The sequence below is a fragment of the Aplysia californica genome, unplaced genomic scaffold, assembly GCF_000002075.1.
Source record: "Aplysia californica isolate F4 #8 unplaced genomic scaffold, AplCal3.0 scaffold00038, whole genome shotgun sequence".
Lineage (NCBI taxonomy): Eukaryota > Metazoa > Mollusca > Gastropoda > Aplysiida > Aplysiidae > Aplysia > Aplysia californica.
Window position 1 is genome coordinate 287,768 of NW_004797308.1, and position 26,376 is coordinate 314,143.

The 26,376-nt window shown below is 37.5% G+C and overlaps 1 protein-coding gene across 1 annotated transcript; it reads right to left on the reverse strand.

Moving 5' to 3' along the window:
- Positions 1–5,576: 5,576 nt before the first annotated feature.
- LOC101853998 lies at positions 5,577–25,932 on the reverse strand. The gene is made up of 8 exons (XM_005091942.3): positions 25,640–25,932; positions 20,375–20,494; positions 17,729–18,006; positions 15,777–15,921; positions 11,868–12,108; positions 7,479–7,639; positions 6,788–7,027; positions 5,577–6,275 (listed from the first exon to the last, which is right to left on the reverse strand). Exons 2-8 carry the CDS (start codon positions 20,463–20,465, stop codon positions 5,905–5,907), a joined length of 1,527 nt encoding a protein of 508 aa, XP_005091999.1. The 5' UTR covers positions 20,466–20,494; positions 25,640–25,932; the 3' UTR covers positions 5,577–5,904.
- Between the last annotated feature and the right edge of the window lie 444 nt (positions 25,933–26,376).

Here is a 26,376-nt window from a genome sequence, read left to right on the forward strand (position 1 = left end):
GATACAGCAAAACCTAGTATGATCCCAGAAATCTGCAAACATTCACAAACATCCAACTTAGTAAAATATTTCTATGCTTTTGCCCATATATTTGTTGCAGTACTTCAAAAGAACTTTACTCTTCTTTTTAATTATACAAGTCTAACAACAAATCGTTGATGTTGAAGAAGAAATGACAAACACTTTTTTTTTCAGTAGGCCAATTTCAAATGTCTTTTCTACTCCAAAATCAGGTCTATAAACCAAAAGAACTATGTGTCTACAAGTGCTAAATCTGGGTATAATGTACACAGGCCTGAGAAAAGGGTCCACAGGTGCAGTTCTTTGCATTCATACATGAGAAATGCTTTTCCTGATGACTCTGGGTTTTTTTCACTTTTGAAAACATTTTCAGATACCTTAAATAGTTTTTTGAGATATGGCCACTTTTGTGAGTAAGGCATGCAACTACATTTGAAAAAAAAAAGGTTTCTTGTATATTCAACCTCAAGAGAAATGCTTGTATTTGTATCGCTTCTAAATGAACTAAGCTTATTTTCTTTTTTATCTATTAGGGAACTACGACAATGCTGGTATCACAGGGCAAAGAAATGCTTAATTATAACAAACATGATGAATCGAAAACAAAATAATCACACTGGTCACTCATAATACAGAAATTATAAATAAAAAAATGTTTCTGAAGTCAAGAACACAGTGACCAGACTGTTAGGGATTCACACTTGTTCCATTTGTTCCAAGCTAATAGGAATCCATGTGCCTGACTTTGGACAGGGGAGTTAACAAAAAAAAATTAAAACCGTATATAACATGCTGGAGTTCGTAAGGAAATGATAAATTAAGTGATCAGTTGTGAAAACTCAAAGCCATTTCATTACATTACGTAACGAACATGAGTTTTTAAAAGTTATCAAAAACATACTACGGAGAAAAATGGGCATAAAATATTTAGTGAGGATAAAGTAAAATGACTGATGAGGTGATATCTTGACGAATCTCGATTTCCCCAGTGTACAGTTGTTTACTTTATTCTACATTTTTCTCAAATTAGGCCCATGCAACTTCCGGACATATATGTAGGCCTATATAAATCATGAAACTTCATTGTCTTCCTGGCAAAGGTCAAATGACTCACTAGAATCAAAAGAAAGAACAACTTTTCTTAAGGATAAGTCTTTTTGAAAGATTCCATCCAAAACCTTCAATCAAAGTGCACAATTGTCATATGCACAACTTTACCCTTAAAATACGCAAAAGTATATTAGCAAAAATTTGTCAAGCATCTGAAATAAGCACATTACAAATGACACAGACTGAGCTTACCTTGAAATAGTGGTGAACTTTTGCCAAATCTTATAAACATACATTAATAAATACAAGTATAAAGTATGTATGACGAAAATATTGCAACAATTAAAATCAGACCATATTTCATAAACTTCATTTCTTCCATGAGTACGACTCACAGTGTAAATGCTACCTATAAATAAATTACCAAATACATGCAGGCACACACATACACACACACACACACACACACATACACACACACACACGCGCGCGCATAAAGCACGCACACACGCACGCATGCATGCACACACACTCAGATGCTAGTTGGTTTCCCAAAGCAAAACACAGACTTGTAGACTGGATACAGTCTTATGTCTCTTGGAAAAAAACCTTCCTTTGAGCCTTTTATACCTATACTGAGCTTTGTTATATAATTACACATAGACAATAACATTGCAAAGGAATTTTCGATAACATTCAAAGGATGAATATTCTCTCCAAAGTCCTGCAGAGGAAGCCAAAATCAATTGTGACCTCTGCCACTGGATGTAACAGCAAAATAAATGTGTAAATAGACTGAGATAGAGGAAATGAATGGGAGCAAGGTCAAGGAGAAACATTATGTGGATGTAAAGGAATAAAGGCAACCTGATAAATATCAATAATGCAAGGCATCATGCAAATACAAGAAGGAGGGCGATAGAAAAGGATATAAAAATAAAAACAAGTAGCTGTCATTTTTATTAACCTCGTGAGACCAATTTCATGGTCTACCACTAATAAGCAACTGTCATGAGAAAATCATGTCGTATAGTATTTTAAAAATAGTCTCCCAATCTTTTTTTTTTCTCTTTTTATGTAGGTGTCATATGCCCCTGTGGACACAATTTACATAATTCAAGGGGTGAGCTTCCATCCTGTCTGTCAGGGCCAACTCAGGCTGGGAGGGACACAAAGTCTGGGCAGAAAGACTGCGATACTCAATAAAAATTCTCCTTATATGGGAATTGAACCTGGGTCTTCTGCAGGTGACGTCAAAGCACCACTCGCGACACTACAGATGCCTGTCTCTATCAGACTTAAACCCGCCATTCATATGGGAATCTGCCAATGTAAATGGCAGACTCCATAAAAAAGAGAACTACAGTGTTGTTGTTTTTTTTTAACCCTCCAAGCGTCACTAACACTACACCAGTGGTGTCAGGGGAAATTACATGATTTCACCATATCATGTTGGGAATTGCTTGAAAACAGGCAAAACAAGCGAGCAAAGGCCTGCATAAACCTACTCTTTTAGAAAGTAAAATGCAAATACGAAGTAGAGCTCATAAAATGTAAAAGAGTTGAAATATTTGACGATACTTTAAAAAAACAAGAAAAATGAACCCAAATAGGAATTCAAATTATGGCTGATTAATTCATCAGGGACACCTCACAAAGAAACCAATGATGGATTTAATCAGCGGTCGACACTAGGAGGGTTAAAAACGAGGAACCTATTTCGACATTAAGTGATCAAGTGATGAAGCAAGCACTTCGACAAGACAGAGGGCCCACAGTTTCAATATCTCACGATATTATAACACGTGCTTGAAAACTCGTCCAACGATGAAGGCGAATTAGATCAATACTATGGGTGCAGTAGTAATAATATAGAAAGCAATGACAATGATGCTTGTGATGAAGATTCAAATATGGAATTAAGCCCAAGCCTGGGTCTAAGAGCGGAGGTAGAGAATGTGGTTCTGCAACAGCTGGTGAGGGGTGATGTGGGCAGGGATCCATGATGGACTTTAAATTATTGGTATACCAAACAAGAATACTCGCATTGGTTTGAAGGTAAATCTCTTACACATATTATGATCAAATTTTATACTTTTCTTTTCTTCTATTCATCATTTGTTTGCTATCACCATCCATCGGTTTTTGTTATCCATTTGTGTTCTTGAAGTTCTTGCAGACTTTTGCTCAAAAGGCCAGGTTCAAAAAAGTTTTATAGGATCAGGAGGTTAATTAGTTCTTACAGCTGTCCTTTAGTGATATGAATATGAGAGCAATAAATGTTCACACCATCTACTTTCTCTATTATTTTTTTGTCTACAACCAGCCAAATTTTCCTAAAATATCATATACTTGTATATTTGTATGCGTGCCACACTCTCCCACCACCCCAAAGTCCCTTTGTGAACTTTGGGGTTTCAAAGAATATGAAAATAATGTGTCACACAAGTGTATAATAATCATACAATTCACAATGTGTAAACTAATCATTAGCGTGTACATAACAATGTATTAAACAAATAAGGCAAAGCATGGAGATAAATACATAAAAGTGAATATATAATAATACCCGCTTAGCTGTGTATCATAAACAAATAAAGGCTACATGGTCAAAAGGTACAAATAATATTGTCATTACACATTTAATGATATATAAGTAGGCCAATATATAAATATATATGTTAAAAAAATATTGAAAGTTATGCAGTTTCAACGCTAGCCCTCATTCAGTTTGCAACTCGAAATTTTCAGCTTCTTTCCTTCTGAAACAGTTATTTTGTAACCGTGAACACTCAGTAATTTTGCCTCGTTCATTATACATCTTGGAGCTTTTAGCCATTTTCCCTTTAAAACAGTTATTTTGTCACTGGGAACAGTCAGTCATATACTCTGCCTCTAGGAAGATACAAGGAATCAGTCATTTTCTTACCTAGAAAAATCCTTTGTTTCACCTCTGGGGAAAAGTCACATTACTTCTGGGAACAAACAAAATGTCAGTTGTGTCACGACGCGGCGGAATCAGGCGCTCGTCAATTTTTTGACATATGAAGTTATTGGTATCATAATTTTAAAGCTTGTTCATTTGTCTTCATCCTCATCAATGCCTTTCACCCCTGGCAGGGTATAGGCCACATACAAGCTCCTTCCGTTTACCTCTGTCCTGGGCCATCCTTCCTAGTTCGTTCAAAGTGAGCTTCATCTCTTTCATGTCCCTTTCCACGCATCTCCTCCATGTTTCTCGTGGCCTACCCCTGATTTGTGCTCAAATGAAAAGCTCCCCCTCTTTCATTCGCTTCTGTCCAGACTGGTTCAAGAGGGTCTCGCTGATTCCCAGTATGTGAAGGTGGTATCAGTGCATTTCTTAGAGGACCTGTGCAGTTTTTCCAGCTTCATAAAGGGTCCTAACGTTCCACGATTCAATCCGGAGAGACTTGGACTTGGATGATGGTGTGTCTTGCTTTCGGTGAAAATAATACTCATCTCTCAGGAATAGAAGTAGAGATATTTTCTATTAAAAGAGGTGGGGGTCGCCTCATTTCAGAGATAAAATAAGCAAAAAAATGGCCACCAAAGATTGGAGATTTCCAAAGCTTCAAAGTCCTTAGAAACTAAATTTACATTTTTGTGCCTTAAATCAAAGTTTTTCAGTAAAATCCGTACAGAAATGCATCTTTAAATGGACCTTAAAGGTGCTGAGTCCAAAAAAAATAAAAATTCAATAAAAATAGCCGAAGGGAAAGAAAAGTGCCAGTTTCTTTGATTTCATTATTTTGAAAAGCGCCTGATTTCACCACAATGCCTCACATTTTGCCTTTTGAATGAAACAGTCCCCCCCCCAAATAGACCCATCTCTTCGTGGTGGGGGGGATTAGTACTCTTCAAATAGGAAAAGAAAAAGAGGAAGCTAACGGGTCAAGGGGTGACCCTGAAAAGAGACATATTACTTTACTATGTTTCTTACTCTTTCTATTTATTGTTTTTATTGTTTTACTTTATTACATTTATTAGCTTTTCTTTTCTCCTCTCTCCATCGACAACCTTTCTTTGACCTGGAGTTGGGACGGGTATTGGTGGGGTGGAAAGCAGAGGTTCATTGTCAGCACTGTACTGGATATGACTTTATGTAGGGAATACCCAGCTACATACATGTATTAAGCATGCACTTATCGGAGAGCCCTATGACTGTGGAGAAGGTGCAGAGACCATTTGCGTCTTGCTTGTTGACAACATTAACCCTCTGGAATCTGCCATGCCTTCCCCTGCCCCCATCTCTCGGATGAGAGGAATTGGTTGCTCTGAGAGGAGGGGGGGGGGGGGGGAAATCTAGCTTCCAATTGGTATTATTATTACTATTAGTATTATTATGATTATGTTATAATTTTTGTATTTCAACAACACACAGCAACTATGCTCTTAATAGTGTCTTTCTCTTCTTTATCTCCTTAAAAAACTTCTCAACATAATACAACAGACACCAACATACCCATTCATTTTTCTTACAATCTGTCTGTGATGGAGTTGGGTTTTTGTTTGTGGCATTGCACCTACAGCCACTGCTTTATCTCCTACCCTGGGATGGAAGGAAAATCACAGAACCACCAGTTTTAGAAGCTATTCACAAATAATAGAATCCCATACGAGCTGAGACGCTGCCTCGGTAATCAAGGTCTCCCCCAGGTCTTAGTGGGCAACCAAGCTGGCCTGGTGGATGGTTATTGGAAGAAAAAGAATGAAACAGTCAATTTGTTTCTGGGATAAACCTGCAATGTACTTCTGAGTGAGAGAAAATGTTTTTCTTTAGTGAAGAACCAGTCATTCTGCTTCTGAGAACAACTATTTTTTATCAGGGAACAAATCAGAGTATACTGGGGGAGGGGGAACTTGTGATGGAGGCAGAACTGAGCTGCTTTGGTCATTCAGATCTGTGACATCATTAAGAGGAGGAGCAGACGCATGAGATGGTCCAGCCTCTGGCTCTTCAACCGTCAGCTTGTCAGAACGTGAGTTTGACCGCGGACAGGCTATTGCTACTTCCACAGTTGTGTCTGCTGCCGAAGGTTCTACTAGCTGGTTGACGCTGGTATCTGCTGTGGTGTTGAGGGGTGTATCCATCGCAGCAGACTGTGTGGCATTGTAGGATACAAGTGGTGTTTGACTTGCTAATGGATCTCTGTTGTAGAAAGGTCGCATTTGCGCACTGTTACCTACAAAACAAAAAACAAAAATGTACTCTCAGGTATCTGGAAAATATTAGTCTCAGTCTGCCTTGATTAAATTAAGCGAAGACAAAATCATTTTTGACTTTACAGGCCTGTTGTGACAATTTTAAAAAAATTGTATAAGAAAATTTGTCATGAAGTGCTTAAGTAAACAGAGTAAAATCATGATTTTAGAATCTACTTATCCACATCCATTGCAAATCAAGTTATAATAACAAGCAACCAAGAAAACGGCTGAGAAAAACAGACCATGCCATATCAAGTAGCAAGAAAAGTAGTGTGCATGACACACTGTATTTTTTACTTTTTTAATGCCTTACTGTAAAACTTTCCCAAACCAGGGCACTAAGTACTCCAGTCAGACATTTATAGGAAATGTGTTTGAGGTGACGAGCAAAAGACTCCCCTCAAATTAAAAACTGGAATTTCACTGAGCCTGTCACAATCAGAAGGCACAAAATGTATAAGAGAAATGAAAAAATTTAAGCTATACTAACCTCCTTTTCTGTTGGAAGTATTATCTCCCTCACGGGAGTACCTCTTAGTAAGGCTGCCTTTGCCTTTTATACACATGTAATAAATAATGAACAGAATGAACAGAAAAGTCAACACAGCCACAATGATGATTTTTGTAACCAAGCCATCACTGTCGTCTTCATCTGCATCAACATCCTCTTTTTCACCAGGGTAGCTTGATTTAGGGTAGTCTGGGTTCCGATTATAATTCCTTTTCGTCACTGAAAACAAATATCACAGGCAAAAGAGAAACATCAAAATCAAGAAAACTACAATGGAGAGCAGGAAACTATAAACCACAAAGAGCAATTACAATTAGCAATTATTAGAACAGTAATAACCTAGAACTTCTTTTTAAAAACTATAAGGTCTAAGACAGCAAAGATATCATTTCTCTCTAAAAATAGGTGTAAGAGTGAAAATTAAAGATATTCACTTTCTTCATTTGATCTGAAGAGCCCTAGAAAGTAAATGCGCCTACAACTGGAGACACTCCAACTTTAGAATCAGCAAGAGATGACAGAGAGACATTTTGTGAGTCCTTGAGAACTCCCAAAACATATCACTCTTCCAAACTACACACCATGCTCTAGACAGGTGACAAAACATTTCCTTTTCATTCTTCATTGTAAACAAAGGTTTTCAAAAAAGTAGGGAAGGGAAAAATCATACCATTGAAGCTATACTTGAGAAGAAATGAGTGACGGTAGCCATTTCCTTCACACTTCTGGCTGTTCTTACAAGGCTTTATTTTTAACTCTGCTTCTGTGAAGCCCAAGATAAGTATACAGTACTCCTTTCCAACGTTTGGTTTCGACGTGTGGTTGAATTCTCTGTCAGTTCATAAGAGAGAAAAAATTAATTCAATTCCTTTAACACTGATAAAAAAAGGCTGAAATTATAATGCAATGATACGTAAAAATTAGTTGCATTGCAGGTTGAAGATCAAGCAGTCGACTATCCCTGAGGTTTAGCTGGGGAATGAAAAGAAAGAAGAAGACAAGGCTCATTTTATGGGTGCCTTTTGCTATAAATTCAATATTTCCGTTCCAGAGTCACATGTTATAGTACTATTGTTTTCTTACAAGTTAATTACTTGTTGAATGATTGGTTTACCTTTCACTATCTACCAAATATGGTGGAAAAGAAGTGGCCACAAATCAATGAGACCACAGAGTTCTGCCCACAAAGCCAAGTAAGAGCTGGTGGTTCAAATGGGGTCAGGGACTAAAAAGCAAGAGGAGACAATTTATTTACAGGCTCAGGTGTGAACCGAAGTATATGATGTGCGTCCAACAAGCTGGGGCAAAGGCCGACCTGCTTGACAGGAAAATCAAAGTCAGACAAAGAACCAGAAAGAAATGAGGCAAGACATAAAAAACTTTCCTACAATAGGAACATAATCAGCATATTCGTGGCCAGGAGCCCATACTTAAATCATGCCATGACCTGATAATAAGGCTGTAAAAAGTTACATTTTAATAGTTAGCTTACATTATAATCAAAGCTTGTGACTGCCAATGAGAGAGGCCTGAAAGGGGTGAAAGATGTATTTATGCGCCAATAAAACAGTTTTGAGAGTTGTGGACACTGCTCTTTGGTGATTTCATGAACGTTCATAAGGCTTACATGATCTATGGGTGAATTTGACTGCGATATATTCCCAAAATTAAAGAAGGGAAGCAGTGATATTTGATAATATAGATGCTTCACCCCTGTCAACAAGAAGATACATATTGCTAGCAGCATGATTCAACGGAAGTGACGAAATTTTCGAAAATCACTTTTTGATCCATTTATGTAGTACAGCCTTTTGATACACCTAATGTTAAAATCCCGAATTTGAAAGATTACTGCAAAGTGTTTTCAATCCTTCAGTAAATCAATTGCCTATATCACACAGGTCCCCAATTTCCATGTGATTCAACCGCCCAAGTGCCAGTTTTGCAGCAGCCGGTTGAGGTGTTCACCTGTCGTGTTGGCGGCGTGACCCACACGACTGTGGCCTTTGTCAAAACAGACTAAGGATAATATCAAAACAACCTTTGCTAACCTTGACTCAGATCAAACCTTATCAATAGCCAGAAGATTTTGTCAAGGCAGTTTGCTTAATTTATAACGAGGTTTGGTAGTGTAGTTGAGAAAGGGCAAGATGGCATCAATTAATATATGTTAATACTGACTCTACCATGTTGGTAAATTGTGGCACAAGCTACTGACTCATGGATTTTTAAAAAGTGTATGATTGACAGCTAAGGGGCGCTTATTTCACATTCGGTACAACAGCTGGAAAATATTTTTATCATAATTTTTCATGCTTCTTAATTTACTTTAAGAGTGCGCCCCTTGCTGTGTCCGTCAGGTAGCATTCTTGAATCATTGATTAGTTAGCCAGTGTTGGGTAGATGATGTTTAATTTGTCACTCGAAAAAAAAAAAGCAACTCATTAACATATCCGCCCTGAAAATTCTCTCTTCTACAAACCTTCAACTTCAACTCTCAAGCTCTACTCTTCAATTTGAAACAAATCTCATACAATCTACCTATATGCAAAATGATAAGTTTGAATACAACTGCCCTCACACAGTGGTTATTTCTGACTTTTAATATTGCAACGACAGTTTACGTGACTTAGAGATGGGAGCTGCACGACTGTCATATTAGCGGAGAGCAGAAAAGAACAAGCCATTCTGTGTAAGTAATTCTTCGACAAACTTAACAAAATTGCTTTCCCATTGCTACAGACAGAATATTGGCAAAATCTATCTTGACTATCACTTTCAAAGTCTCAGAGCCCTTTACCTCTTTATCTCCAGCAAGCCGCTCCCAGCGGCTCACAGTCAGAACATTCCTTTATGACGACTTCAACATCAAATTACTTTTCGGCAATTGCAGAAAACAGGTTTCTTTTACCGGACGTTCATTCATTTGATGAAGTACTATCATAATAGGTTCGCTAGTTTAGATTTAATGACCCATTTAGTGACGTTTTTTTCCATTTTAGAATTAGTACCAAAAAAGGGCCCTGGCGTAGTGGGTTTACCCCCATCAGAGATAAAGAGTTACAGAGAGTACCAAAGAAACCTGAAAGAGTCACTTAGAGAGAGATATTAAAAAGTAGCAACCTGTTGCTGTATGTGTCAGAAGGATCAATGTGATGTAAGCAAGGTAGGAGAAAGAATCTAACATGAAGCTTGCACAAAACCAAGTGGATGGGACCAGGACTTGAAGCGGATTTACTGTTAGTATGGCGTTGAATGAATTTGGTGCACTATAACATAACAGGACCAAATAAGCTGTCTATTTTTTTTTTAACTTGGTAAGCAAAGATGTGAAGTGTCATGTTTGGCACCAAGGAGAAGGATCATTGATTGCCAATGAAATCTCTTCTTGTGTCAGTAACTTCCTGGAGGATCCTGCAGATGCTAATTAATACGCCCCGTTCATTATATACAGAGATGGCTGTACTTATCAGACCACAACGCTATCTTGCCAAATGCAATCAGTGACATTTGTACCAGATAGAGCAAAATTGGTGAACACCAATACTTTGAAAAAGAGAAAATGCAAATGGAAGTGGATAGCACACACAGTGTAATTGAAAAATGGTCTGGTCAATGTGCTCATGGATAATCTTGAAAGTTTTTAAGAAAACAAGACAATATCACCCCCCCCCCCCCCCTTCCCCTTTGATGTTCGGTTTCTGGACCATTCAGACCACACTGAAACAAAAACGACCCTGTTGTCACACACAAACGTTTGTTGCCTTTGATACACACTGAACAAAAACAAATTGAATGTTAAGGTGAATGGTCTTTTTTAACGACTCCATGAGGCTCAAAACAGTCCTGCCTCATATGGCCCAACCAAATAACTGAAATAATTACTCTTAACTTTATAATTACTCTTACATTCATTATGATTTTCTTTAGTCAATAACTCAAACAACCAAGTAATCATTGGCACTCATCTGGTGACGTTGATTAAAGTGATTCAAACACCTAGATGCTGTCATACTGTCACTTAAGTGGTTGAATCACGCAGATTTTGGTAGGTCTAAACCGCCTAGGTCCAGTAACTTATGTAAGAAAGTTTTTGTTTTTTTAAAGTTAGTTACAGACCAGCATCCTACATCATATATCTGAATTTCAGCTTCATAGGCACGAGTATAAAGAAATAAAACAGTTTTTTGCTTCTCCTGAAAAATTTGTCTCTTGGCACTTAGGCAGTTGAATCACGCAGTCATGGACAATGATAATTTTAAAACATAATGAAGGGTTATTGGTAGGTACATTCATAGAATCTTAATTGAGGAAAATGTTAACAAAAGTAATATGGTACCATAAGAAACGAACTTCTAATACCAGACCAAGGACAGCATACATCTATCCAGATTTCACATCATAATCACATCATAACAAAAACAAACAGAGACCTCCTCAAGTAACTAGCCCCAACAATGTTTTATTCACTTGTTGTACTGCATCTTCTAATCTCCCCAGAACATGTTGGACTGTACCAAAGAGTCTACATAACAAGAGGGGCCACTTCTCTCTTTGAGCCAATTAAAAAAGTGTCCTCAAAATTCGGTGGCTCCCTCTTCGCAAAAGCGCACCTTTAACGAACAGAGTTTTCCTACTTGAGTTTAAAAAATCAAAGTGAAACTAGCAAGTTTTTGAATTAATTTCGGAAGAACGCTTTTTTAAAATGGTTACGCTGACAAAAAAACCTCTTCCGGAGGAAAGGGTGATTGTTTTCTTCGTTTAATTTGACTTTAGAATGAAAGGCGAGAGGTCATTAAAATTTAAAAAAAATAAAACTCCGCACTGAACGAACCCGAACTGCTGATGAACAGCAGTCGATCTGCGCACGCAAGGAGGTGCTATTCCTATTCTTCTTCTGGAAAAACGAAAGAGAGCTTCAAAACAGACTGCAGCGCCATCTGAAGCAAAGAGCATACTTCCTGCGGACACTTTTTTGGCTGAGTGGCCCATCTTGTTATTTACTATCTTTGACTGTACACCATATTGGCCATTACCTTTGCGGTTCCTGCAGACTTACCTTTGGCCATATAATGCAGAGGGTTCAACAAGAAGCCCAGCACCACCAACAGGGAAATGTGCACTGAGAAATGTGAAACAGATCCTTGCCACATCATCCATAAGAGAAATAAAGTGAGCCACTGTGAGATTACAGAAAGAAGGACTGTCAAGCTGTTCCATCTCGCCATAATGTGACATGACCATTCCACTTTTTGACCGTATCAAACGTATGCCTTTTGAACACTTGTCTCTCAACGAAACTGAAACAATACGAAGACAAAAAAACAAAACTTAGAGAACATTCAGCAAGAGTAGCACAAATGCTTATCAGATATTGTAATAGGTTTTGAATCCAGACTTGTCAATAAAAAAAAGTCACTCCCATTCTACATATTGCAACCTAATTTATAATGAATTCTTGAATTCTGACATAACAAAGACCCGCAATCAACGAAAAGAAGCCGATATCGAGTTTGACAAGCAAGGGATTATCAGTTATCAAACTAGAAATATCATATTACATTACATCAGATACAAACTACAAACTAAAGTATTTTGAATGAAAAAAAAAAAAAGGAAAGGTGATACAAAGTGTAAGCCAACTCAAGAAAGTGACAAAAGAGATAAATACAACTACACAAAGAAATCACATGTGGATCTGGGAGAGAGAAAAAGATATAAATATTTTCATGACATGTAAGGGAAGGATGTACTCCAACAGAATTCAAATATAGATCGAACTTAAAATTAGAGAAACTGAATAAATCGTAAGTCTTCCTGACAATTATGATGTATGTAACTTCTCACTGAAAAAAAATAAATTTGTAGAATCAGTTTATAAACTAATCGGCCTTAAACCTCTTTGAATAACAATAATTATCCCATAATCAAGATTATAGAAAATGATGATCAAGATCTAAAAAGGCCTCTGTTTGAGCATACTCATATGTGAGACATCAAGTCAAGGTGAAATCAGGCACTCGTCAAAATAATGAAATCCGAGAAATCTGCATTTTTTTTGGCCGTTGGCCAATTTTTTTCACCTTTTTTTTTTAGACTCAACACCTTTTATGTCCATTAAAAGCACATTTCTGAGAGGATTATACGGGAAAACATTGATTAAAGGCACAAAAGATGTAAATTTTCAGTTGCCAAGGACTCTCAGGCTATGGAACTTAAGGGGGGGGGGGGGGGGGGCTACACCTGGAGGCTATCTCGCTTATTACTGGACCGAATTTTACCAACTTTCACACATATAACAAGCATATAGTAAGGAATTTAAAAATCCGCAATCAAATTTGAGAAAAAAGTTTCGTTTCCATGGATACGCCGCCATATTGGATTTTATTGACATGTCTTACGTAATGAATACCGCACTTATCGCTAATGGAAATTGATTGTTTTTTTGCATGCGTGTTCACAAACATTAGATCTAAAATTTTGTCTGTTGTTTTTTTCCTAAACGAATTTGAAAATTTTTAATGAATTTTTTGCTGAGGTAGCATTCAAGTTTGCGAAAAATCCATGAAAATCCACACTCCAGACACCACCAACAAAAATCTATTCCATATATCAAAAATTCAACAGACACATTTTTAGTATTACCTCTTCTCTTCACTCTGTGAAAATTTCATGAAGATTGGATGAAAATGGTGGAGTTATTCAAAAAAGTATAGAGAAAAGTCGCGTTTTGAGAAAACGGCCAATAAAGAAAAATAAAATTCTGACTTTTGGAGGAAATGGCGGTTACAAACATGCCCGGTATGGGAAAAAATACGGTTTTTGGGGGTTCTTTTGCGATGACATAGTTGTAGGAGAGGCTGAGGAAGCTAAAAATGCCTACAACTCAAATTCCATGATTTTGAGCCGAATTTTGACTTCGGGGGTGTAGCCCACCCCTTAAGTTACCAAACTTTGGCAGCCATTTTCTCGCTAATTTTACTTCTTAAACCAGGCGAACCTGACCTCCTTCAATCGCTAATATTTAGACTTTTATTCAACATAGACGGATATTTGTTTCACCGAAAAGAAGGCAAATGAACAGGCTTTAAGATGATACTGATAACCCCAAATGCCCAAAAACAATGAGCTCTTGATTCTACCGCGTCGTGGCAGGTGTTTAAGCAAAGGAATCAGGCGCTTGTCAAATTTTAGGCTTGTGGATTTATTAGTATCATCTGAAAGCCGATTTATTTGCCTTGTTTATAAAGGGAATAAATATCTATCCATCTTGAATGGAACTTAAGATATCTGCGATTGAAGGAAAAGAGGTCGCCTGGTTTCAGTGGTGAAATTAGGGAGAAAATATGACAGCCAAAGTTTGGTAACTCCTTAGCAATGTTTTTCAGTAAAATTCCATGGAAATGTGCTTTTAAATGGACATAAAAGAGGTTGAGCCAAAAAATAAAAATTTGATAAAAATTTCCAAACTGACAAAAAAAATGCCTGTTTCTCCAATTTCTGTATTTTTAACGAGCGCCTGATTTAGCCATGTTGCCTTACATATATTTTTGCAATATTCATTCTGTATAATACAGCTGGCTGATGAATATTTCTTTGTACGTTTGTACTAAAAAAAACCCTGACACATCCAAGGAAATGAAGGAGGAGTGTTAAGTAATATATATGCCCAGACTATGAAGTATGTACTGTACAACAAAGAAACTTGAAGAATGTGATTTTTATCCCTCTGGAATACTGCATGTGGAGTTTTGGGAAAATTCAATGAGCAGTGTGAACTTCAGAGCACTTTCAGAGAACTAAGTTCTTGAATACCATAAGATAACGCCATCTACAGTGTTAAAAATCATAGTGGAATCTTTTGACCTTTTGAATATGGAAGTGGTTATTCTCAACCCGGGTGAGATAACCTATATGTCTCGCAAACCTCACCCCCTCCCTTGTTTTACCGGAAGTGACCCAAGAGGGATCAGGGCAGAGGTTACCGGGGCTTCCACAGAATCGTGTTGGTATCTGAACAGACATACATCTAGATCTAGATATCCAGTCACAGTGAGGGTTGTCAAATTGGAGCCAAATTCCAAAAAATTTGTCTCTTTTAGATCGCGTCTGGCCTGGAGAATTTCATTTGGCTCTCTGGCTCCTTATTTGGCTCCAAACTCCAAATGTTGAAGAAGAAGGGGACAGAAGAGGCAAGAAAAAAAAGAAAAGAAAAAGAAAGAAAAGACAAAAAATGAAAGTGAAGAAGAGCTTGGATTGTTCAAAATTATTAAAACTAGTTAACAAGTTTTAACGCCCTCGTCCATTTGGTCTGAATATTTACAACCCTTCAACCATTGTGCAAGAGCATAGTCTCGTCCTCGTGTCTTGTTACGTTCGTACACGCTCTGTACCTTCAACCATAATTTATTGTGTGCAGAGAGGCCAGCCATCGTTAAGTGTGTCGGTAGGGAGCCTTTTTTTTTATAGGAGAGGCGAAAAATGTTTTTACATTATTGTTATTCGTTCCCAACCAAATGCGGTAAGCCATCAAGGGCCTAGGAGATTTAATCGGCCTGTGAGAGGCCAGGGGGGAGTCCTCACCTCATGCCCACACCAGGGTGGGAGCTATTCTCATCGGGGGAGGGGGGGGAATAGCGAAACATGGGTTATTCTCACCCGGGGTGAGAATAAAGGTGGCCTATGAATATTGCTTTAGGAAGCGTTAACCCTTACAGCTGTGGGCTATTTGTAGCCCTACTTTCCTATGTAGAAAGAAGCATTGTGAGAGTTGAATTCCTTTTTTCTAACTTGCTTCTTTCACAGTCAGGGTAAAGAATGATTGAAACACCCCTCAAGACTAAATACAGTCAAAATATATAAGCAGGAGAGAGAAAACAACATGGAAACAATAAAAAAGTAAAAAAGAGAACAGATACTAAAGCAATGTAAACTCATGAGAAAATAAGTAAAATCATAATTTACTTACTGGCCTCTTTCCGTTTTTTTTCTACAGTGATTGTGGCAGAGCTGTTTACTTGACAAAAGTCATGGTTCTTGAACGTTAGTACAATTCCACCATCCTCAGTGCATGTCTTTGTGGGTTGACCAAGTTCGCTGGGACAAATTGGAGGCTATAAAAAAAAATTATAATTAACAATAGGACAAAAAAATTATTCTTTGAGAAAAAAAAGCAAGCAGGCATAAAAGCTAACAAGCTGTGCTGTTCTGAGAGAGTACATTTTTCTTTTTGTTTTGCCTAACATCTTCTGAAGGTGAATGGAGTGCACTTAGGTAGAGAAAGTACAAAGGGCATGGTGGATACCTCATTCTTCCTCTGAAGAAGTGCATCAACTTCCATCCTTACTACTAAACAAGACCAAGCTCTCATACCTCCACTGATATTATAGAGACTTGCTCGTATAAACTATGTAGACAGTTCTAAAAGGGTAAGCTGGGTGAGATCCTTTTAAACAAACAGTTGTGAATGTATTAGAGCATAGCACTGTTGAGTATTAAGGGCAAATCAGAATTAAGGACCACAACACAGTTGTGCAAAGCAGTTGATGACGCTTCTATTCGTGAGCAACTGCATTTAGGGTTCTAATACAAAAAAGCCAGTATGAGCAAGCAAAGGCCTTGCCCCTGAAAAAACTAACAATAATAAATGTACAGGTTTATTGAGAACACACATATCAAGTTGCTAGAATGCTTCCCCAAATAGCACTATCATCCAACCTCCTGATCAGACAGGTTGATAGGATCACAAATCTTACGGTCCAAAATTCAGCTGACACTATCAGCATATAAATTTATAAAAAGCTGTTCCCAAATCCACTTGAACAAATGTCTGTGAACCCTTTCTAAATAAAATAAATAGCCTATGGAGTGTCTCAGAAATGCCCTAAAGACACAGCTGACTGTGTTTTGTGACAGAACAAGAAAGTTGCAGAATTTCCAAAGCCTGAGACAGGAGATAATCCACTGCAATGGCATCCAAACAAACAGACATGTTTGTATGTCCGAAATGCAACCACATTATGGGTACTATCAAAGCTGGGACTTTTGAGCAAATGTGAAAGCCCACAAAACATGAGAAGCACATGACAGATGCCATCATTGGACTGGATGAAGCACCAATTAATCAGCAGTCATTTAAAAAAAATATGAAGACAAAATTATTATCATATTATGGGAGAACACAATGCCAATATCACAGTTTAAATAGCAAATGTATTTTTCATTCTCATTTTAAGGCTAACAAATAATATATGTCCCAAAAAGAAAAAAATATGGTTACAATATAAAATGAGTTTAGGTCATACCACCAGTGATATCCTACGGACTTGCTTGTCTAACAGGTGCACTTTGATGTTATGTATTCTGATTAGTAGTTTTGAGAAGTGATTATAAACTGTAAATCTACACAACGTCTCTATCTTTCCAATAACACAATGGATCTATTTATATAAGCTAAAAGATTTAAAATAAGTACTAAACCAATAAATTATAAATCTGACGTGTGGTTCAACAAAATGCAAACAATGCGTTATACTGCCTCAAAAAAAAAAATTATGCAGTCTCAGCTCTAATCAATTTAATTTGGGAAAATAAGTTTATGGACAGTATATCTACTCACATTTATTTGTTAAATTATTAACAATTAGGAATATCTTAATGGAAACATTCATCTTATTATTGCCAATGAAATATTTTCCTTTTCAAAGTTAGGTCGTTTTTTTTTTCATTTTATTCTCAATATGTATGGCGAACACTCTTTAAGAATACCTTACGGTACACATTTTAAAAGACAGGAACAAAAAAACAAAAATAGAAAAAGGTTACAACCAAGCATGATAACAAACAGACAAACAAAGAAACAAACAAACAAACACATTAACATACAAACACACACAATTATAAAATAGATAGTAGACCTACCTGGAGCGGAGCCGTGCCATTATCATTAACTGTCTTAATCATTACACTTGAAGGGCACTCTGGCATCTCTACGCAGACCTTGTACTCAGCTTTGAGGAATTCATCATTCTTAAACCTGAACTCAACATCACACTTTCTTTCATCAAGCGAAGTGCATGAAGACTCCTCTTTGCATCGTTCACAGTCATCTGTTTTCAGGTCCAGTGAGTAAACTTCTGTTACACTATTCAGGTCAACACCAAAGGAACAACTACTTTGATTATTAACGGGAACTTGAACTGAAAAAAGGAGGAGGTAAAAAAAAGAATTAATTTTTCATTACAAAATGAAATTTCATGATAATGAATTTTCTTTTTTAATGCAGCTAAAAACATTTCTTTTACTAATAAAATTAAATTTTAAAAAATTCTAGTGAAGTCCAATTTCACAACTTATTATGTGTATATTTTTAGTCATGTGAGACCATACATGGACAAACTACAGCCCACTGGCCGGGTGTGGTCCAAGAGCAGTTTCAGTCTAGCCCATGAGTCAGCCCAGTGATTAATAATGAATGTGGCCCATGGTGAGTCGTCAATGCATAATCACAAACTGTCTGTCTTCAAAATCAAAATCAATAGTTTTTCAGCCCGGCTGAAAGCAACGGACCAAAACATCTCATTTCATGAAAGGCCCTTGAGTGACATGTTATATTGTCAGTTTTATTCTCACTTTTGAGAACTTGGATATTTTGATCGATTTCATCTGATTTTCTCTTGCTTTGACAAGCAAGATAATATTCAGAATCACTTAATCCAGCCCCAAACTTGAATTCACTTGCCCATGCCTGTGTTACACCATTGTCTGATCATGATAAGATTACAAGAAACAAAAATGTTGATTGGACACCATTCCAATGTTACAAGAGTGGATTACTGAGTAAAACATTGATTCTGAGGTGCAAATTTGGATTGCTGACAATTAAAAATCATTTATCCTTAAACCACTTCAAACAATCCAGATCCTCAAATTTTTAGAGGTCAATCCCTCATTGAAGCTAACTTCAATATGTGCACCTGAGTATACACTTGCAGCACAGAATGAGTTTTTGATTGGCAAATTATGATACACACTACAGCAAAAAATGTGCATGGCGTTGCAGTAAAACCAATCAGAATTGAGATCATGTTTAGCCATGTGAGTGAACACAACTGTGCAGCTTTCACAATGAAGGAGAGTCAAAGGCCGATGAGGACTATATGCAAAGTGGTTATAGTCAACCCTCGTCTGGAAATAAGTTTTGAAAATGATGTCATAGCCTAATTTTTCAAATCTGAATATTGCATACGATCAAAGATAGGTAGTTTCTGCGGAGATTTAGTAATTTTCTTAAAAGAGTCAAAAGCTTCAATTTTTTTTTTTTAGCTGACCAATCTCCTATCTTTAAACTGAAATGTCTTCGATTCCTATTATGACAACTTAATAATAAAGTTAAACAACATTTTACAAGGAAAAAGTGGCAGAGCACCATGCACTGGTCTAAGACAAAATCGTAAATAGGTACCAGTGCAAAGAGTTTCCCCACTAGTACAGCTGCTGTAAGCTGACAAAACGCTTTTTTTCAATTTTGGAACCGAATTTGTTTATTTGCTTGATCAAAAACCTGATCAGTTACCCTACTTGTGTGAAAAAAATCAAAGTGAAATTGTCACTATTTCTTGAAAAAGTTAGAATTCAAATTTCAGAAGAACGCCTTTTTTTAAACGCTTGTGCTGACACAATGCCACTTTATCTCGAAACTGCTGTGAATAAAAAAAAGGAGTTTTCTCAGCTCATGGCAGACAGTGCTGGTCAGACTTTTCGCTCTGTCTATGTGTGGCAACTCATTCCATTACTAACAATATGGAAGAGATTAAGTTCATTTTTCAGCACTCTACTCTTATTTAAATTATTAATAATAATAATATATAACATTTATATAGCGCATTTCCAAAAAAGTAGCTCAATGCGCTTTACATTGGAATACCCATTTTCAAAACCTTTCTTACTACTTTTTTTCTTCTCTTGCAATATATATTTATGCGCACACACGCGCGTGCGCACACACACACGCGCGTGCGCACACACACACGCGCGTGCGCACACACACACACGCGTGCGCACACATACACACACACACACACACACACACACACACACACACACTATTTTCATCCAGACATAGGAACAGAACAACTATAATGAAAAATAACGTTAAAAGCTTATGAAGGATAGGCCTGTAGGAACAGAAAATGTTCAAAATGTCTTTTGAAGCTATCTAATGTTTTTATTAAGTAAAATTGAAGATAGGCAGAAAGGCACTATATATGGACACCATTTTTGGACAGTTTGTAAAAGTGCCGTAGGCTTTGATACATTATGTCAAGTCAGCAAAACAAGAAGGCTTAATCACTCACATCACAAGAAAGTGCAGTTAGCAGTTTTTCTGAAAGGGAAGTTCACACCTTCACCATACTAGCCAAATTTGAAACTATGCTTATAGGTCTCACAACTTTCAGTAGGCCTACCAGTGAATTAACAAGTTAAACTTAAAAACTACAAATGGGTCTTTAATTTTAAAACATTAATTTGATTAATATAGGCTGACATGAGAAGGGCTTTACTCACTTTTTTTTACTAGAGATTCCACAGAGCAAGTAATACAGCAAAACAGAGCCACGACGACTGCTGCGATGGAAGTTGTCATGACAGAAAGCATTCTGCATTCTGAACCGAATATCTAACAGCCTGGAAAAAACGAGAAAAGGAAGAGTGGTCATGAGCAAACTTTTAAATATCATAATAATAATAATAATAATGAAGATCGTTTCTATAGCGCCCACTCCTGTGTAAACACAGCTCTAGGCGCTTTACATAAATGCATGTACAAACAATATTCATGCACACGACACACACACACACACACACACTCACACTCATACACATACACATAAACATACACACACATACACACACAAACACACGCACATTCACGCACACATTACATGCACACATGTGCACACACATGCATGCCACACACACACACACACACACACACACACACACACACACACACACACACACACACACACACACACACACACACACACACACGCACGCACGCACACACACACACACACACACACACACACACACACACAAAATCTACTTGCTTATCACACATGCACACTTACACATCGTTACGAAATGAGCACATACACATACATAATAAATTAATATACACAATGCAATTCGCAAAATACATAAATGTATACATAGTCATTTACATAACATAGTACTGAACATGAATCTACTGACATAAAAATGATGTAATTAAATGTGTCTTTAAAAATTTATTTAATTTAGACTCAGACTGTGTATGTCTCAAGGGTTGGGGAAGAGAGTTCCAAACAGATGGAGCAAGGTGGGCAAACGATGTTTCCGCTATTTTTTTATCCCCTTTTTAGGAACTCTTAAAAGATACTGATCACCTGATCTTAGTGATCTAGATGGAACATAAATCTGGATGAGATCACTAAGACATGAGGGAGCTTCGTTATTGACACATTTATGACATAATATTGCAATTTTATATGACATTCTAGCTGACACGCGAAACCAATGCAATGTTCTTAACATGGGAGTAGTGTGATCCCTTTTCTTTTTCTATAGTACAAGCCTAGCAGCAGGATTTTGAAAACATTGTAACTTGTGAAAAGTGGTATTTGGTAAGTTACATAGTAAAGCATTGCAATAATCGATGCGTGAAAACAAGAAAGATGACACGAGTGTTTTCAACGAGTGTTCATTCAAAAACATAGACATATGACCAATTCTACGCAATTCACAAAATAAAATGGAACATAAATAATTGATATGATGTTCCATTGACAATTTTGAATCAAAATACACTCCCAGATTTGTTACTTTATCTGTAAAATACAGTTTTTCATTCTCAGTACAAATTCTTTGGGTCACATAAAAGAATTTCAGTTTTATTTTCATTAAGCTGGAGCTTATTATCAATCATCCACTTTTTGACATCATCAATGCACAGACCCATAGTGGTAAGCAAGGTTTTAACATCTGATGGTGGAACAGATTTATATAACTGTGTATCGTCTGCGTACATGTATCAACAGAATTTTCCACTCGTCAGGTGATTTTGATCAAATTTTTATTTTTGGCTCGACACCTTTTACGTCCATTTAAAAACACTTTTGTTTGTGGATTCAAAGGTGTGAATTATATTGAAACACGTTTATGAAAGGCACAAAAAATGTAAATTCACCTTTTCCAAGGACACTCAAGCTTTGGAAGTCACTAAACTTTGGTGGCCATTTTCTTATTCATCAGTGACACCAGTTTTAAAAGACTCCCATCTCATCCAATTGCAAATATTTTGACTTCTGTTCACGATAGATGAGTATTTTTTCCATCACAACCAAGGCAAATGAACAGGCTTTAAGATCATACCAATAACTCCATATGCTCAAAATTTGCTGAGCACCTGATTTTATTGCATTGTCACACATTTGAAAGTGCAACTCTTTAGGATGATATAATTAACAATACCATCCACATCCTAACCAAATCCCTCACCTTTTTTGAATGCCAGAAACGAAATATGTATATATATGTGATATTAGCAAGAGGTGGAAAGAAAAAAACAAGTTTTCAAAGATAATTAAAAAATCAAAAGAAAAATAATTCTTAAGCGCTATTTTTAATTTCCTAAAGTCGCACGTCTAGGAAATAAATAAAAATACAGTCACAGACGCCACAATGGAATGCTTTCCATGACGAAAACCTGTCATAGTGGAATGCACCTGCACCTGCTCCCTGCTCCTTGATAAATTCCTTTATAATACATCAGTAATTCTGTCTATGGGTTTCAAAGTCCTGAAAGTTTGGTTCTTACGGCTCTAATCTTTACACCATGTTGCCAGTCGAGAACGGAAGAGGAATGCAGTTTTGAGTAACTGTTCCCATCCATATGAGCTCTGAGTGGTGTAGATGGTAATTAAGAGCGATGTGGATGTGGAATCGCACTGCTGCTGTCTTTAAAATGTGTGTCGGCACAGAAACTTTCTTGAGTAAGCCTAATTGTATGCCCAGCTGAGAAAAATATTCCCCGGATTGTTGTTACATGATCGGGTGGGGTGGCACTGACTGATTGTGCTCATTACATCAATGGGTGGGGTGGAGACAGATGAGATGTTAAATTGTTTCTGCTTTTATTGGTCAAACATTAGCTTAGTCCAAATGAGGCGAACGTACTCATGATGGTAAAGTATTAGTAAGACTGACACATATGCCAATATTAGAATGGCTAGGATTGCACATGGAAAGTGTGAAATTTTTATTTCTATATATTCTATATATATTTGCCGATGTGACAGCTCTAGGTCACCCTTTGATCACACTGCCAAGATGGCTGGCCCTCTGTACTCCCATCCCTCCGCTTTTTTCTGCTCTCTTTTTCTTATCCAATAAGAAAATTGATGTCCAATGTGGATATTTTCTTTTTCTGGCTCCCTTGCAATTCAGTCATGTACACTAAGTTCGACTGCAGCATTAATCAATGCATGACTAGAACAATTTAAACAACATAGGCCTACCTATTCTACTAATGCACACATGTATGGCCTATATATATGAATAATGCAAGTTACTGCAAATTTAATAAGCAGGTATAGTCGGCGAACACAGGGTAGGCAATTCAAATTCTATAATGATCATGAACCACAGGAAACATAGAAGTTTATAAACATATATTTTGTAAGACAGCAGTTGCTCTCAGCCTACTATAATAATATATGCCACCTATAGAGACTTCTTCTATGATTAGCCAGTGAAGGGTGATAACAATTTAAGATATTGTATTAAATCTTTTTCCGTCTATAAAAAGTCATTTACTTGAAAATTCCCCAAATCTTCTGAATATTTACCAATATGAAAACAGCAAACCAAATATCCGGTTTTTGTCCACAGTGGTATCCATGTAAAAATAAAACATTTTGACAACTTTTTTTTTTCTCACTGTGTCCAGTCACAATATTGTGACATATGTCCATTTCATGTGGTATTACAACTAATGTAAAGGTTAATGTGATTATCATGATCTGTTACAAGCACTATAAAAATCATAATGTAATTCATAATCTCATTTTGTAAAAAATATATTAAGCTTTTAATTTTTGTTGTTTAAACACTTTTGTTTTATCCCTGACACATGTGTCCCTTGGTAAGTTACAAATAGCCTACACATCAATTATCTAAAAACACATAGGTCTGGGATTTTCTCTCCATATAGTATATATATACAGTCAAACTTGCCCTGACGGCCACCTCTATAAGACGGTCACCTGTACAAATGGCCACTTTCCATTTCCCCCCTTGCGTTTTTTCGATATAATTTATCTGTGTAAAACGGGCACCTGTCCAATGCGGCCGCTGCCACCATATTTTAACACACAACCCCTATCACACAAAGCGATAACACCTATCTTCTTAGACGGCCACCTAAGTGACTCCATTACGCTTTGTCATAAATTGTGCATTGGCCCCTGGCGTTGTGGGCGAGCCGTCATAATTCAATCACCTGTCGTTTTTAGGTAGTCCCTCCAACCGATCATGTTGCGTAGGCCCCTCCCACTGTTGACCAATAGCTACCAATTTTCAGCTGCTGGTGAGGTAAGCGTGTGATCCCTCATAACCCATAAGCCCCACCCAGAACTCATACACAAATCATAAGTGAGATGGGTGGTCACTGTTTACCCAGTCTGTAACAAAGTAACAGGACGTTAACATGAACTTGCGACAGAAGCGTCGCTCGTTCCCCAAGTGGTGGCGAGCCAAGTGTTTGTTTTAACATGGCACTCCATCTTCCTCGTCTGATACATTTAGTTTTTTTTGTTACCCTTGTGCTAAATCAGCAACAAAGTAAGAATTACAAACAAAATACAAACCAACAACAACAACAACAACAATGCGGCTACTTTAGATTGGGACCTCAGATGGGAATGGTTTGTTTTCTTCATCTTGATCAGTCCTGCCTAAGACGGCCACCTGTCTTATACTGCCACTTTTCTCCTTGACAATGGGTGGCCGTCTTACACAGGTTTGACTGTACATGTATACTTTTTAAAAAAGTGTAAGCCCTAAAAGTGGGAATGTAAAGCAATAATTAAACTTTTACTTGAATTTTGACATCCCAAGTTACCATTTGGTTCCAATAAAGATGGAATTACCCATCAGTTTAGTTCAGTGCAAGGAAACATTTTAAAAAAAAGATCTAACTAAAGGTGGTCTTAACACCAACACACTAACAAATTATATTTATATAATTTGCCTTGGGGGGGTCACCGGGTTCCAATCCATTAAAAACGAACCCTTGCTTGCACGAGTGAAATCAACACCTTTTATTCAAAAGAGCGGCACAGCCTACTGACTATTGAGCAAGTCTCCTACCATTATATAATATTAATATTAATAGTAAATGTATCACAGATTGGCCATTAGTAGGGTTATGCCTGCGTGAATATAACACAGGGAGGAAAGCATCAATAAGGCACAGTTAGTTGCGAGTAAAGTTAATAAGCCTGTATAAATCTGTTTAGTAAGTCAGAGCTTCCAAACAAAACCAAAAAGCAAGTCCTGTTTACACTGTGCGAGTCTATTCCATTCTAATTCTACACATGTTTATCATTATTATTATGCCACAGCCTCAAGCGGCTCAAACGAAGTCGAAGTCGAAGACCAATAAATAGATGAAAATGTGGGAGAGAAAGTATTGTCACCGTGGTGCACCTTTTATAAAATGCCAATATAGGCTACAACGCTTCTCTATCATGAAGGTTTTGTGTAGTAAAGAAATGGATGTTACATTACCTTGGGTCACACTGTTGCGCACAAATCTAACCGTTCTTGACCTAGAATAACCCAGAGCCAGAGATGCAAGCAAACTATCGTCTCTTTCATTTCTTGGCAATCTTTGCCTGCATCCTGTTTATACGGTCACCGAGCACACCATACTGCCTCTCCAAGACTTGTATCAGATCTGCTGGCCAAGATTCCAGACCATCCAGACAAGCAGGTCGATGTGCGTGAGTGTCGGAGAGAGGGAGAGCGTGTGCGAAACACGATCAATACCTGAAGCGTGAGCGGTAGTAGTAGGCCTACAGTGTACAGTGTGCTCCACGCCACGCATGTATAATTTACGCATTGCCCTCTCTCCCAGCCCTCTGCCGAGCACGAGCACGAACGCGGGGAGCTGTGAAATTGGTGTCCGGAGGAGCGCCCCCATCGTCATTCTAAGGTCAGCTGAACAACCCTCATGCAAAGGCCAGCTGTGTGCGGGAACATTAAATGGTTGCATCGTCACCAATGATGCTTTGTTCAACAGCTAGGGACAATGTATGCCATTTTATGTAGGCCTTTAATAATCATCATTATAAAGTGCCAGATTTAAAGGAGACATCTGTTCGGTGATCAAAGTTTTCCACTCACTGCTCCGCTCGGATGCCCTCAGATTATTATCCTGGTGTTTCCTCGTCACAGAGGTTCCCGTCTCTCTCTCTCTCTCTCTCTCTCTCTCTCTCTCTCTCTCTCTCTCTCTCTCTCTCTCT

Bases quoted from the DNA above. Each gene is read 5' to 3' on its own strand.
- LOC101853998 (XM_005091942.3), bottom strand. From the start codon at position 20,465: ATGCTTTCTGTCATGACAACTTCCATCGCAGCAGTCGTCGTGGCTCTG. The intron at 18,007-20,374 runs GTGAGTAAAGCC...TCCTTTTTTCAG, and splicing joins GGAATCTCTAGTAAAAAAAA to TTCAAGTTCCCGTTAATAAT. The intron at 7,028-7,478 runs GTATGATTTTTC...ATTTGTTTTCAG, and splicing joins TCTCAAGTATAGCTTCAATG to TGACGAAAAGGAATTATAAT.